Source organism: Schistocerca serialis, chromosome 9 (genome assembly GCF_023864345.2).
Source record: "Schistocerca serialis cubense isolate TAMUIC-IGC-003099 chromosome 9, iqSchSeri2.2, whole genome shotgun sequence".
Classification (NCBI taxonomy): domain Eukaryota; kingdom Metazoa; phylum Arthropoda; class Insecta; order Orthoptera; family Acrididae; genus Schistocerca; species Schistocerca serialis.
Genome location: NC_064646.1, coordinates 502,050,927 through 502,064,074, shown reverse-complemented (window position 1 = coordinate 502,064,074; position 13,148 = coordinate 502,050,927). Strand labels below are relative to the sequence as shown.

The 13,148-nt window shown below is 38.1% G+C and overlaps 1 protein-coding gene across 4 annotated transcripts in view; it reads left to right on the top strand.

Moving 5' to 3' along the window:
* Positions 1-11,556, top strand: part of LOC126419906 (tau-tubulin kinase homolog Asator) — a 609,233-nt gene extending 597,677 nt beyond the window's left edge. For 3 of the 4 annotated variants that reach the window (XM_050087188.1, XM_050087185.1, XM_050087186.1), the window contains 2 exons: positions 1,241-1,447; positions 8,791-11,556. In XM_050087188.1, the coding sequence (XP_049943145.1) occupies positions 1,241-1,447; positions 8,791-8,842 (259 nt within the window). In that variant the 3' untranslated portion in view covers positions 8,843-11,556. The remainder of the gene's footprint in view (positions 1-1,240; positions 1,448-8,790) is intronic. The other variant, XM_050087187.1, reaches the window with a different exon arrangement.
* Positions 11,557-13,148: the final 1,592 nt, after the last annotated feature.

Sequence of the window (13,148 nt, the reverse complement as noted above, 5' to 3'; positions counted from 1 at the left end):
GCATGTTCATCTCAGAAACAGTGAAGGTTGTTGGTTGGTTGGTTGTGTGCTACTGTTGTGAGCGCTACAGGAAAAGATTAATGGATGGTGAAACCGAGAGAAGTTGAGCATTGTATGTCTCATCGCAGAATGTGGAAGTTGCTGGCTTGCCTGTTGTTAAAGCAAGATAGTCAGTCATCTATGGAAGATAGTAGCAAAGTACAGTGCTTGTGCATGGCATTAAACGTAAGGCTCTGCAGTAGATGACCCCTATAAGTTCCCATGTTGACCCAATATAACCACCAATTCCAGTTGCAATTGGAGTGGGCGTGGGATCCATGTGAAGGGACTACGGATCAATGGAAATGTCACCTGGTCAGATGAATCACTTTTCTTGTTACACCAGGCCAATGGTCATGTCTAGTAATTTTCTCACCTGGGCGAATGGCTGCTGAAAAGAGACACTGCACAACAGATGCAGTACAGTGGGGGCAGTATTATGCTATGGGACATTCACCTCGGCTACCACGGGACCAATGGTGGTAGTGGAAAGCTCCATGACGGCTGTGGACAATGTGAAAATTGTTGTGGACCATCATCATAGCTTCATCTTCGATGTCTTTCCCAATAGCAGTGGCATATTCCAGCTGGATAACTGTTTGAATCAGTGGCTTGAGGAACACAATAATGAACTCAAGTTGATGTTTTGGGAACCAAAACCCGATGGGACACTTCTGTGCCTGCATACCTCCAGGCTGGAATTTAAGGGAATTGTGTAGGTGTCTGGTGCTGCATCTTCAGAAATCTACCAAGAGCTTGTTGAATCTGTTGTTCTGTTACATTTCAGAGGTGGACCAAGACACTATTAAGAAGTGTGTGGTCAGCCCCCCCCCTTTTTTTACTGTAGTTCCACCCTGTATTTATGATAACTGAGAGCAAATATGATGAAAAACTATATGTATGCAGGTCCTTTTAATTAGTGTGTGGTGGTAAATAACATTTATTTTTAAGATACTGTTCTAGGTCTAAATTTTGAGTATGTTACATTGATGAAAGCTTCATTCTCTTCCAGAATTCTATATAAAATTGTCTGCGTGGTATCAGAGGTCATTTATATTGTTTTTACTGAATAACATGGGAGGCCCATGCTCCAAGCTCAGTCAGAAATGTGGTTTGTGTGAATGTATTTTGTGTTGTGCCACTTAGGGGCTACGAATACCCTACCTGGCACTTTGGTTGTTCTCACATGTGTTGCATGCAGGATGTCTGCCCCTGCATCCTCGTGTCAGCTGCGTGGTATCCCTAGCCACTTACTAGCGGCACCTCCAGGGACAGGAGGGGGGGAGGAGAGCAGTGAAGCGGACAGTGACTTGTCAGGAGGCGTCGTGGGTGGACCCGTGCTGCCCCCACACCCACCACCCATCAGCAGTCCAGCAGATCTGCGACTGATCGCCGAGAACAATGCGAGGTGAGGTAACACATGCACAAGTGTGACAGTGTGCTGCCTCTTTCTGGTTCTGCATATAATCCTGAACCATATTTTTAAATGTTGTGTTTCTAGTTGAAATGTCATCCTGTGAGTAAATAAATTACTTTTCGGTCATTCATATTCTATAAACAATTTATAATAATGTCCTGGGCTGTGAAAAATGCTGCCAGAAATGTCTGTCATTACTGAAATTAGCTCTAATGGGCCTAAACAAAATAAGTCCTATTCTAAGCATATCATAACATCAGTGGACCCAAGTGTACAAAGGCATTTCTTATCACTTATTTGTTGTGTGGATGTGTCTTAGTTTTTTTGGGAGTGGGGGCATTGAAGAAGTGAGGATAGGTAACATGTGATGCAAGATGAATCCTCAATGCTCTTATTATTATGGGGTATTATCCTCTAAAACACTCACAAGGATGTAGCTGAGGGAATCTTCGACACTTTCAGATGTTATTGTGAGCCACACTGTTGTCTGTTGACCCCCAAAATGATGATAAAAGAGTGTAATGAAAGTACAAATTTTACATTATTTACATACACCAGCATTAGTTACAAAAGTAAAAAGTACAGGGTGATTACAATTAAACTTCCATTACTTGAGCCAATGTTGATGGAAAACTATTTATCATATGTATGGGTACCCAACTTTACCGAAATGATGTTCATACCATGGCTAGTAGTGTTGGTACCGTGATTGCCTTTAGGCACCGGACCTAGTACGGCAGTGTAGAATTGAAAAACAAGCATCAGTGTGCATTAGAGTTGCAGACAGTCAACATGGGTCTGGAGAAATTGAGTGGTATTTTACCTGTAAAACTGTTTTATTGAAATAATGGCAATAGTGCAGCTGCTCTTCGCAGGTATTGACACATTAAAGGAATACGGAGTGGTCTTTTTTCTGCACTGGTGTTGAAGAACAAGATTCGGAAGTTCGAATTAACTGGCAATTTGAGAAGGTCATGGAAGAGCCCAACGGTCAGTTGTGCCACAGATTGTTGAAGAAGTTACTGTTGCCATGGTTGAGAATGCTGGAGAATGTGCAATCATCAAGCAGTGCATGAGCTGTAACTCAACAACTGAACATTCCGTGATTCACCATTCGACAAGTGCTGCAAACAATTTAGAAATGGTATCTCCAGTGTGGTTCCAGGCTGTCGATGCCAATGGTCACCGCATTGACCGACGTTTGTAACCTGGAACATAAACATCGTATGCAATTAAAAAATGTTAACCTCTCGTGTGGAAATTGAAATCTGTTTCTTTCAGTGATTTATTCATTGCTTCTCTTCCACATGTCCTTAGAAATGTTTCCACGAAATTCCACTTTCCTACAATCACACATTTTTATGGGAGCCCCTCTTAAGTAGCAAAAGTTTAATTATAACCACCACGTATGTCAGTATTAGCTAAAGGTAGAAATATTGCATTAATTTAGTTGTCAGGAAACTACTTAAAATGTGTAACTCATATATGGAGGAGATTGCCTTGGAAACTCTTCCAATGGTTATTTTCTGTTGTTCCTGTATGGTATCCATATGGGTAGAACTGACAAATATACTCAGTGAGCTTCAGTTAGAGGTGAAGAGTGTTACGGAATGCAGTACTTTTAAAGTTTTCAGAATCAACCTACCAATGATCCAAATCATAAAATTGAGAATCACCCTGTTTGTTGTGCTGAAAAAATTGTTATAAATATTTACCAGAATTAATGAAAATTGTCCTCAGAGTGCCAAAGGATGATACAGTTGAAGTAGGCCTAATATATGTATACACACACAGCCAGCAAGTTATTTGTGGAGGTTTTTGTCTGGAATGTGCTTCGTATGTATGACATGGATGATAAATGGTACAGAAAAGAACATAAGGTGGTACAGGATTGAACTGGGGTAAAAATAAATTTATGGCACACCTTGACTGAAAGATAGGATTTGGGAGGGGGGAATAAAATTCTAGAGACCTTGGCTTGAATACAGTCAGCAAGTTCCACTGGATGTAGGCTGCAGTTGTTACGCAGAGCTGAAGCAGTTTGCACAGGATAGAGTAGCATGGAGACCTGCATCAAACCAGTCTTCAGTCTGAAAACAACAACATTTTGAACTTCAAGGAAAATTAACATAAATCAAGTTATATGTGTGTGATGATGATGATGTTTGGTTTGGGGGACGCTCAACTGCACGGTCATCAGCACGTGTACGAAGTCTCCATTGTTACACAGTCCAATGTAGCCACTGTCACAAATGATGATGATGAAATGATAAGGACAATGCAAACACCCAGACTCCAGGCAGAGAAAATGCCCAACCCAACCGGGAATTGAAACCGGGACCCCGTGATCCAGAGGCAGCAATGCTAGACAGTAGTCCATGAGTTGTGAATGAGTTATTTGTGTGTGTAACTGTTTGCCTGGTATAGATGTGAATTAACTTCCTTTTCCAATGCTGGAAAGAAGCTGTTACTGAAATAAATTATATTCAGGTCTCGAGCAATGAGGATAGTCCATGAAGAAACTTTGAGCTTTTCCTGTTTGTAATTGTTTGTAATTGAAGAAAAAAGTAATGCAGTGGATAATGGAGAAAGAAAGGATCATTTAATGTTCCTTAATGTCAAACAGGCAGCAGAGGATCAAGTAGGTAAAAAGACGAGGGCTAGTAGAAATCCTTGGGTAACAGAAGAAATATTGAATTTAATTGATGAAAGGAGAAAATATAAAAATGCAGTAAGTGAAACAGGCAAAAAGGAATACAAACGTCTCAAAAATGAGATCGACAGGAAGTGCAAAATGGCTAAGCAGGGATGGCTAGAGGACAAATGTAAGGATGTAGAGGCCTATCTCACTAGGGGTAAGATAGATACCGCCTACAGGAAAATTAAGGAGACCTTTGGAGATAAGAGAACGACTTGTATGAATATCAAGAGCTCAGATGGAAACCCAGTTCTAAGCAAGGAATGGAAAGCAGAAAGGTGGAAGGAGTATATAGAGGGTCTATACAAGGGCGATGTACTTGAGGACAATATTATGGAAATGGAAGAGGATGTAAATGAAGATGAAATGGGAGATACGATACTGCGTGAAGAGTTTGACAGAGCACTGAAAGACCTGAGTCGAAACAAGGCCCCCGGAGTAGATAATATTCCATTGGAACTACTGACGGCCGTGGGAGAGCCAGTCCTGACAGAACTCTACCATCTGGTGAGCAAGATGTATGAAACAGGCGAAATACCCTCAGACTTCAAGAAGAATATAATAATTCCAATCCCAAAGAAAGCAGGTGTTGACAGATGTGAAAATTACCGAACTATCAGCTTAATAAGTCACAGCTGCAAAATACTAACACGAATTCTTTACAGACGAATGGAAAAACTAGTAGAAGCCAACCTCGGGGAAGATCAGTATGGATTCCGTAGAAACACTGGAACACGTGAGGCAATACTGACCTTACGACTTATCTTAGAAGAAAGATTAAGGAAAGGCAAACCTACGTTTCTAGCATTTGTAGACTTAGAGAAAGCTTTGACAATGTTGACTGGAATACTCTCTTTCAAATTCTAAAGGTGGCAGGGGTAAAATACAGGGAGCGAAAGGCTATTTACGATTTGTACAGAAACCAGATGGCAGTTATAAGAGTCGAGGGACATGAAAGGGAAGCAGTGGTTGGGAAGGGAGTAAGACAGGGTTGTAGCCTGTCCCCGATGTTGTTCAATCTGTATATTGAGCAAGCAATAAAGGAAACAAACGAAAAATTTGGAGTATGTATTAAAATTCATGGAGAAGAAATAAAAACTTTGAGGTTCGCCGATGACATTGTAATTCTGTCAGAGACAGCAAAGGACTTGGAAGAGCAGTTGAATGGAATGGACAGTGTCTTGAAAGGAGGATATAAGATGAACAGCAACAAAAGCAAAACAAGGATAATGGAATGAAGTCTAATTAAGTCGGGTGATGCTGAGGGAATTAGATTAGGAAATGAGGCACTTAAAGTAGTAAAGGAGTTTTGCTATTTGGGGAGCAAAATAACTGATGATGGTCGAAGTAGAGAGGATATAAAATGTAGGCTGGCAATGGCAAGGAAAGCGTTTCTGAAGAAGAGAAATTTGTTAACATCCAGTATTGATTTAAGTGTCAGGAAGTCATTTCTGAAAGTATTTGTATGGAGTGTAGCCATGTATGGAAGTGAAACATGGACGATAAATAGTTTGGACAAGAAGAGAATAGAAGCTTTCGAAATGTGGTGCTACAGAAGAATGCTGAAGATTAGATGGGTAGATCACAAAACTAATGAGGAAGTATTGAATAGGATTGGGGAGAAGAGAAGTTTGTGGCACAACTTGACCAGAAGAAGGGATCGGTTGGTAGGACATGTTCTGAGGCATCAAGGGATCACCAATTTAGTATTGGAGGGTAAAAATCGTAGGGGGAGACCAAGAGATGAATACACTAAGCAGATTCAGAAGGATGTAGGTTGCAGTAGGTACTGGGAGATGAAAAAGCTTGCACAGGATAGAGTAGCATGGAGAGCTGCATCAAACCAGTCTCAGGACTGAATACCACAACAACAACAACAACAATGTCAAACAGAACTATGAAATACAGGAAATAAATGAAACAAAGCACACATTACGTAAAAAATGTGACTGAAAGTAAGAGAAGATTATAATGCAATATAGAACAAAAATAATGGAGAGGCTAGACAAATACTGTTGCAACGAGAGAAAGTCTACAATAGCAGACAGGAGAACTGAAGCAAACTAATGACTCTGAAGCAAAATAATGACTGGGAACATATTATTTCACAACTCACTGCTGAAAACAGTTGTCGAAGGGATGGTGGAACTAAAAGAACCATAGGGATACACTTAGACATCAGTATATAAAGCAGATTGTTAATGAGTAATATGCAGCAGTTGGGCTGAAATAAAGTGGATAGGTGGTAGGAGAAAATACTAGACAGATTATGGAAGTATCAAATGATGGAAGCAACAACAGGTACAGGACCAGTAAGAAGCAGAGAAAATAGGGCAGTGAAGCAGAATAAAGGGAAAATGATACAAACTTCCTCAAATAAACATGCCTAGCAGTACCGTATAAGTTCACCAATATGAGTTAACATTTTTGTTTGTCTTCTTCTGACTTCTTGCCTTGTTTGTAGAAGAGGTGTACATCACTCATTTTCTACAGTATGTAATGGCGGTATCACCAAGAAACATAGACCATATTTTGAATTTCACATCTGCCAAATTGTATTGCTAAAGCTCAGAACCTAGTCTTCTGTATACATTTTCCATTGTAGGTGTTTTACTTTTGAAATAACCAATTTATTTCATGATTTAACTATTAGCTTATTTTGGCCTCTTGGGCATTTTCAAGTTACTTCTACTACTGGCATCATAATAAAAAATTGTAATCATATAGAATCTGATATTCCACACATCTGCTCTTTTTTATTGTTACACCAATGTGTTTGCACGTTGTACACTGGCAGAGTGACAAAATCCACATAAGGGTCAGATGTTTCTCTTCTCACAAACGGACTTTGTGCCTGTGGCAGCTATGCCTGTAACTACCACAGTTGTAAGAAACCGTTATCAACCCATTTCTTCCTAGTGTCATGTACACACAACACAATGTTTAACTTCACAAAAGCAGAATGAACTTATTATATAGCATGTATAAAAAAAAAGTCATAAAATTTTTTAAAATCATAATTATTATGTTATTTGAGATATGTGTATGAACAGTGTATTGTTTGAAAGATCAAACAAGGCTTATGTGGTTACCACTAGGTAACAGCAGTATGCACCCACTTCAGTTCTAGTAAAAATAGTGTCTGGACAACAAAAAGTGTTTTGTGTTATATGTTTTGCACAGTGAGGGTCAGCAATAACTGTTCAGCATGAGTTTCGTACTAGATATGATGTGGATCCTTCTACAGCACAGAGCTTTAGATGATGGCATGAACAATTATGAGAAACAGATTGTTTGCTGAAAGGAAAATTGGCAGGCAGTCCCTGAGTGTCGGACACAGACATCGAATGCATCGCCATAGCTTCACAAGGAGTCCGCAGAAATCCATTCACTGTGCAACTCTACAGCTCAACATGCCCCTGATGTCCATCTGGCATGAAACCATACAAAATTCAGCTAGTGCAAGTTCTTTGTGGAGCATTACTGGACAATGGATTGGTTGCACTGGAGCAAATGATTCAGCCTTACATTAATGGCCTCAAAGGCCACCGGACATGACTGTATGTGGTTATTTCTTGTGGGTTTTTATAAAAGACTCTATTTTTGTGCCTCCATTACCAACAACAATGAATGAACTGAGACATCGCATAACAGGAGATGTGGAAGCTGTAACTCAAAGGCATACTAGCTGCTGTGCGGGAACAATTTGAATATCACATTGACACATGCCTTGCATCTCAAGGGGGGCATACTGAACACCTATGGGGGGGGGGGACCTTTTTGCGTTTCCCGTTCATCAAAAAACATAATTCATTGTATATGTTTATTAGCTTCAGAAATATAGATGTACCACAACGGATGATTCTTTTTCATACACCCTGTATAATAACGTGTCATCATCATCATCATTATTATTATTTTAAAAGGATTCACAGGTTCTCTTGTCTTATGTTTTTTATATTTCACAATTAGACTAACAGTTTTTGAAAAACAATAAATTCCTGAAAACTTCACATTGTGTGTACATAACATTGGGAAGAAACAGGTTAAGAACACCATCAAATGTTGCTTCCTCTCTCAGATGTGTGGAATGTAAGATGCTGCATTATTACAATAACACTGATAGCTTGAAAATGATCAAAACGGCAGAATTAGGAATAAGTAAATTATTACACAGGAAAATGGCTTCCCTTAAAATTGAGAACCTAGGCTGAATGTATGTATTAGGTTTGAAATGACAGCTAGCAAGTGACATATTGGCTGATGATTTGTGATCAGTAAATTGTCTTCTTCCCAAAATCAAATAATCAGGAATTTTCCTTTCTTTTAACTGTTACTTACTTACGTGATGATCTGTTAATAATGCACAGCGCAGATCCTTTCATAAGTTGAGAGTAAATTTTTGAGGAATGGAAAAGAAGGGAGGGGTGATAAAAATTGTCAGCTTTAATTTATTAACTGTGACATCAAAGCAGCATGTGGTCCAGTGTAATATTATTTGTATCATCATATCATTTTATACTCCCTCGTGTAACTTATTCTTCTCCTCTCTCTCTGTGTAAGCTGTACTGCAAGTACGAGTAGCAGATGTATCTAATTCAAATTATGCTGACTTTGCAAAATTCTTGCCCATCAGGTGTCGGCGTTTCCATCCTGTGGCGTCAGACGGATCTGCTCGGGAGTCATGAAGACGGATGAGAGTGCAACACAACTTCTTTGCCCTTGTGCTAGTCTGAATTTTGTTCTAATGACAGCAGCCTCATCGAATTGCTGGTTGCCTCTGTCAGAAACATTAACATGGCTTCAAGCTGCTGGAGATTAGCTGAAAATAAGACTATGGTACAGGATACTGAAATTTTGATGACAAAATGATGACTGGTTACATCAAACTTATAGTTACCTGAATGAAGCATGCAGCCTTTTCAACTGCAGTTTTTGTTTAGGTAACATAGTTAGTGGCTAAGCATATTGTTCTGTCCTGTAATAGCATCTGTTGCAGTGGTCTTACCAGCTGAAACAGTAGCTCTGTCATAATTTTGAAGTACTTACGGCAACAGATTTTATTCCCTACACATATTCACTGATTTGTTTTCCTAGTGGAATTCCACAAGATATGAAAATTGAAACTTGCTGTTTATGGGATTGAGCTTTATTTTCTTATTATTTGAACAGAGTCTACTATTTTAACTGCTCTCAGATGAATGGCATTCAAATTCCTCTTTCTGCCAAAAGAAGAATTGAAAAACCGCATCAAATATTGAACAATTCTGAGTGTATTTTGTTACACTTTTCAGCGTGTCTGTCCAAAAATCGATGTCAGAATGTGACAGATTCCAAGATACTGCAGAAATTTTTTTCGCAGGTGTAAAATACTTGGTCAGTCACATTTACAACAGGAATGAAGACAACTTGCAAATAGTTTTGTCACAATTCTTTATCTGAATGTCAGTAAAGAATTGTGGAGTGCTTCAATAAAATGATGTGATTGGAGGTGTGAGAGTACTTTGAGAGAGTGGAATTTGGCTTGATGTCCTACCTACTTGCCCTCGTGTATGAGATTATGTATATATCCTCATGTGGAATTGGAAACAAAAGATCTCTCTTTGTTGTTGAATTATTAATATATTTATATTGTAATTTATTGAAAGTGATGTTAAGTTTATTTGCTCATTTATTCTTTTTTTACTAGTCATGTGATAATTTTATGCAGAAACTTTTGATCCGCCATAATTTATATGAGATTAAGTTGTGAAACCTAGTCACACTTTGTTTCATTAATAGAATGAAACAGATTAGTATAACGATCATGATATTAATGTCATTGTTCCTAATGAGGAAGAAATTCCTGGAGGGAATATGGGTGCTTTGTTGTTTAGAATGAAAGACATTATTTAAGTAATAATTTGCCCATAACTGATGTCCAGCATTAAGAATTTTCCTCTTAACTGGCTACATGGTTTCAGATTCAGAGTGAAGGCTCAGATATTTGACAAGACTTCAGAATAATGGTTACTAGTATGCTTTGTCCACTCTCAGTGAAAAACTGTGGAAGTAAAGTCCACTGCAGCAATAATATCCTCAGTTATTAACAACTTGCAGTTATAGCTTTGCTTTTAGTGACGAGGGGATAGAAACAACCCTGGACGAGATAATTGTTTTACATAAAAAATAGTGATTTCTTTCTGAAGTGACAATCTGCATCAAAATTCTTAGCCGGTTAGATGCAGATTAAGTGAGAACTATTTCCATATTCTCAATCACATTTCTTTATATAGTTAGTTACCATAGTTTTACTCATATTCATCAGTTGCTATTAAAATAATGCATTTCCAGATGTGCCATTCAGTACTCACGCACAGCTACTACTGAGAATCTTCTCAGCTGTGAGATTATGAAGTTAAATAGTTAAGAAAATTAATATTAGTTTTGGTGACTTCCTTTGCCATCAAAACTTTAAATATTGTACACACTGTTTCAGAGAAATAAGATAACTCTTTCAATAGCTGATAGCAACTGTGATGAGTCATCAGAATTTATTTAAGAAGTTACTTCTGTAATTGAAGATGATTTAAATTTTTGTCATTATTCAAATGACAGGAGAAAGTATTATCCTATAAATTCTGGAAAAGTCATAAGAGAGGAAGATGGATCTGTTTTGTAGATAGACTTCACTCTAAATGAATAAAAGTGGCCAAACTGTGTAATTGCTCATGTTTCCTTTGAACTCATACAGCCAATAGCTTGTTATCACCAGTGCTGAAATATGTATCTGTCTCTACCCTTCTTTGTTTATTTCTTTTTGTAATAAAACCATAAGTGCAAAGATAAAAACCTTCCATTAACTGTAAATACATTTACAAATAAGACTGAGCACAGCTTATGTGTGAGCAGCTGTAACCCAATGGCAACAGACTGTTTAACTTTGTATAATTGTTTTAAATTTCATTGGTATATAAATTTTTGCTTGCTCAGCAACTGTGGTGTGACATCATTTTTGGGCAGGTGGTACTTAAAACCATATACTGAGAGATTGAAAGGAGCACACATGTGCTCTAAAGCTGTGTCTTTCTAGAAAGGTGTGTCTGAAAATGTCTACACTATCAAAAGTGACTACATTTTCGAGTCAGGCATTGTAAATATTTCTGAAACATTGTATATTTTGTTTGTATTTCATTTTTAAGCCTTGAGATTAAAAGCTTGTAAACAGTATGAAGTAAATAAAATATGTACCCTTACAAATGAAATATCTGTGTGGCACCTTTTGTCTCGGATTTCGGTGATAATGTTAAAATAACACATTTATTGTGGATTCTAAAAATTATGCAGAGATGGGAACATTATTTAAAGACACCTGCAAGTGTTGTACTGTAAATAAGATGAATGAAATCTACTTTTTAAACCAGGCTTTCTTTCATTGGAAAATGTAACTGAAAAGAAACAAACCATAATGATAAAACTGGCATGTGACAGAAATAATTCATTCAGAATCTTGGTACATGCGAGAGTGGAAAAGAAATTTAATATTTCACTCTTCTTTTGCAATTTTTCTTGTGTTTTGCAGCATTTCTCACTATTTCATAAAGAAGGAACAATCTGTGTCAGCTTTTGCCTCTATTCTTACATAGTTGCCTACCTCCTAGACTTATTCTGATCCAGTTTTCAATCCAAATAGAGAATTTTAGGTACTATACCAATCAGAAACAGCTTTGTTTAAAAGTAAGTATTTCCTTGAGATTTCTGGGCTGTAATTCCAAATTTCACTGTATCTGAGATCAGGTGTCAGAGGAGTTGCTGCTGCATCACTTATTGAAAACGATATATATATGTGGATGGATATGTGCGTGTGTGCGAGTAAGGTAAGTCTTTCCGCTCCCGGGATTGGAATGACTCCTTACCCTCTCCCTTAAAACCCACTTCCTTTCGTCTTCCCCTCTCCTTCCCTCTTTCCTGATGAGGCAACAGTTTGTTGCGAAAGCTTGAATTTTGTTTGTATGTTTGTGTTTGTTTGTGTGTCTATCGACCTGCCAGCGCTTTTGTTCGGTAAGTCACCTCATCTTTGTTTTTATATATAATTTTTCCCACGTGGAATGTTTCCTTCCATTATATATATATATATATATATATATATATATATATATATATATATATATATATATATATATATATATATATGAATATAATAGAGGGAAACATTCCACGTGGGAAAAATATGTCTAAAAAGAAAGATGATGAAACTTACCAAACAAAAGCGCTGGCAGGTCGATAGACACACAAACAAACACAAACATACACACAAAATTCAAGCTTTCGCAACAAACTGTTGCCTCATCAGGAAAGAGGGAAGGAGAGGGAAAGACGAAAGGAAGTGGGTTTTAAGGGAGAGGGTAAGGAGTCATTCCAATCCCGGGAGCGGAAAGACTTACCTTAGGGGGAAAAAAGGACAGGTATACACTCGCACACACACACATATCCATCCACACATACACAGACACAAGCAGACATTTGTACTCTTTGCCTTTACAAATGTCTGCTTGTGTCTGTGTATGTGTGGATGGATATGTGTGTGTGTGCGAGTGTATACCTGTCCTTTTTTCCCCCTAAGGTAAGTCTTTCCGCTCCCGGGATTGGAATGACTCCTTACCCTCTCCCTTAAAACCCACTTCCTTTCGTCTTTCCCTCTCCTTCCCTCTTTCCTGATGAGGCAACAGTTTGTTGCGAAAGCTTGAATTTTGTGTGTATGTTTGTGTTTGTTTGTGTGTCTATCGACCTGCCAGCTATATATATATATATATATATATATATATATATAATAGAGGGAAACATTCCACGTAGGAAAAATATATGTAAAAACAAAGATGATGTGACTTACCAAATGAAAGTGCTGGCAGGTCGACAGACACACAAACAAACACAAACATACACACAACATTCAAGCTTTTGCAACAAACTGTTGCCTCATCAGGAAAGAGGGAAGGAGAGGGAAAGACGAAAGGA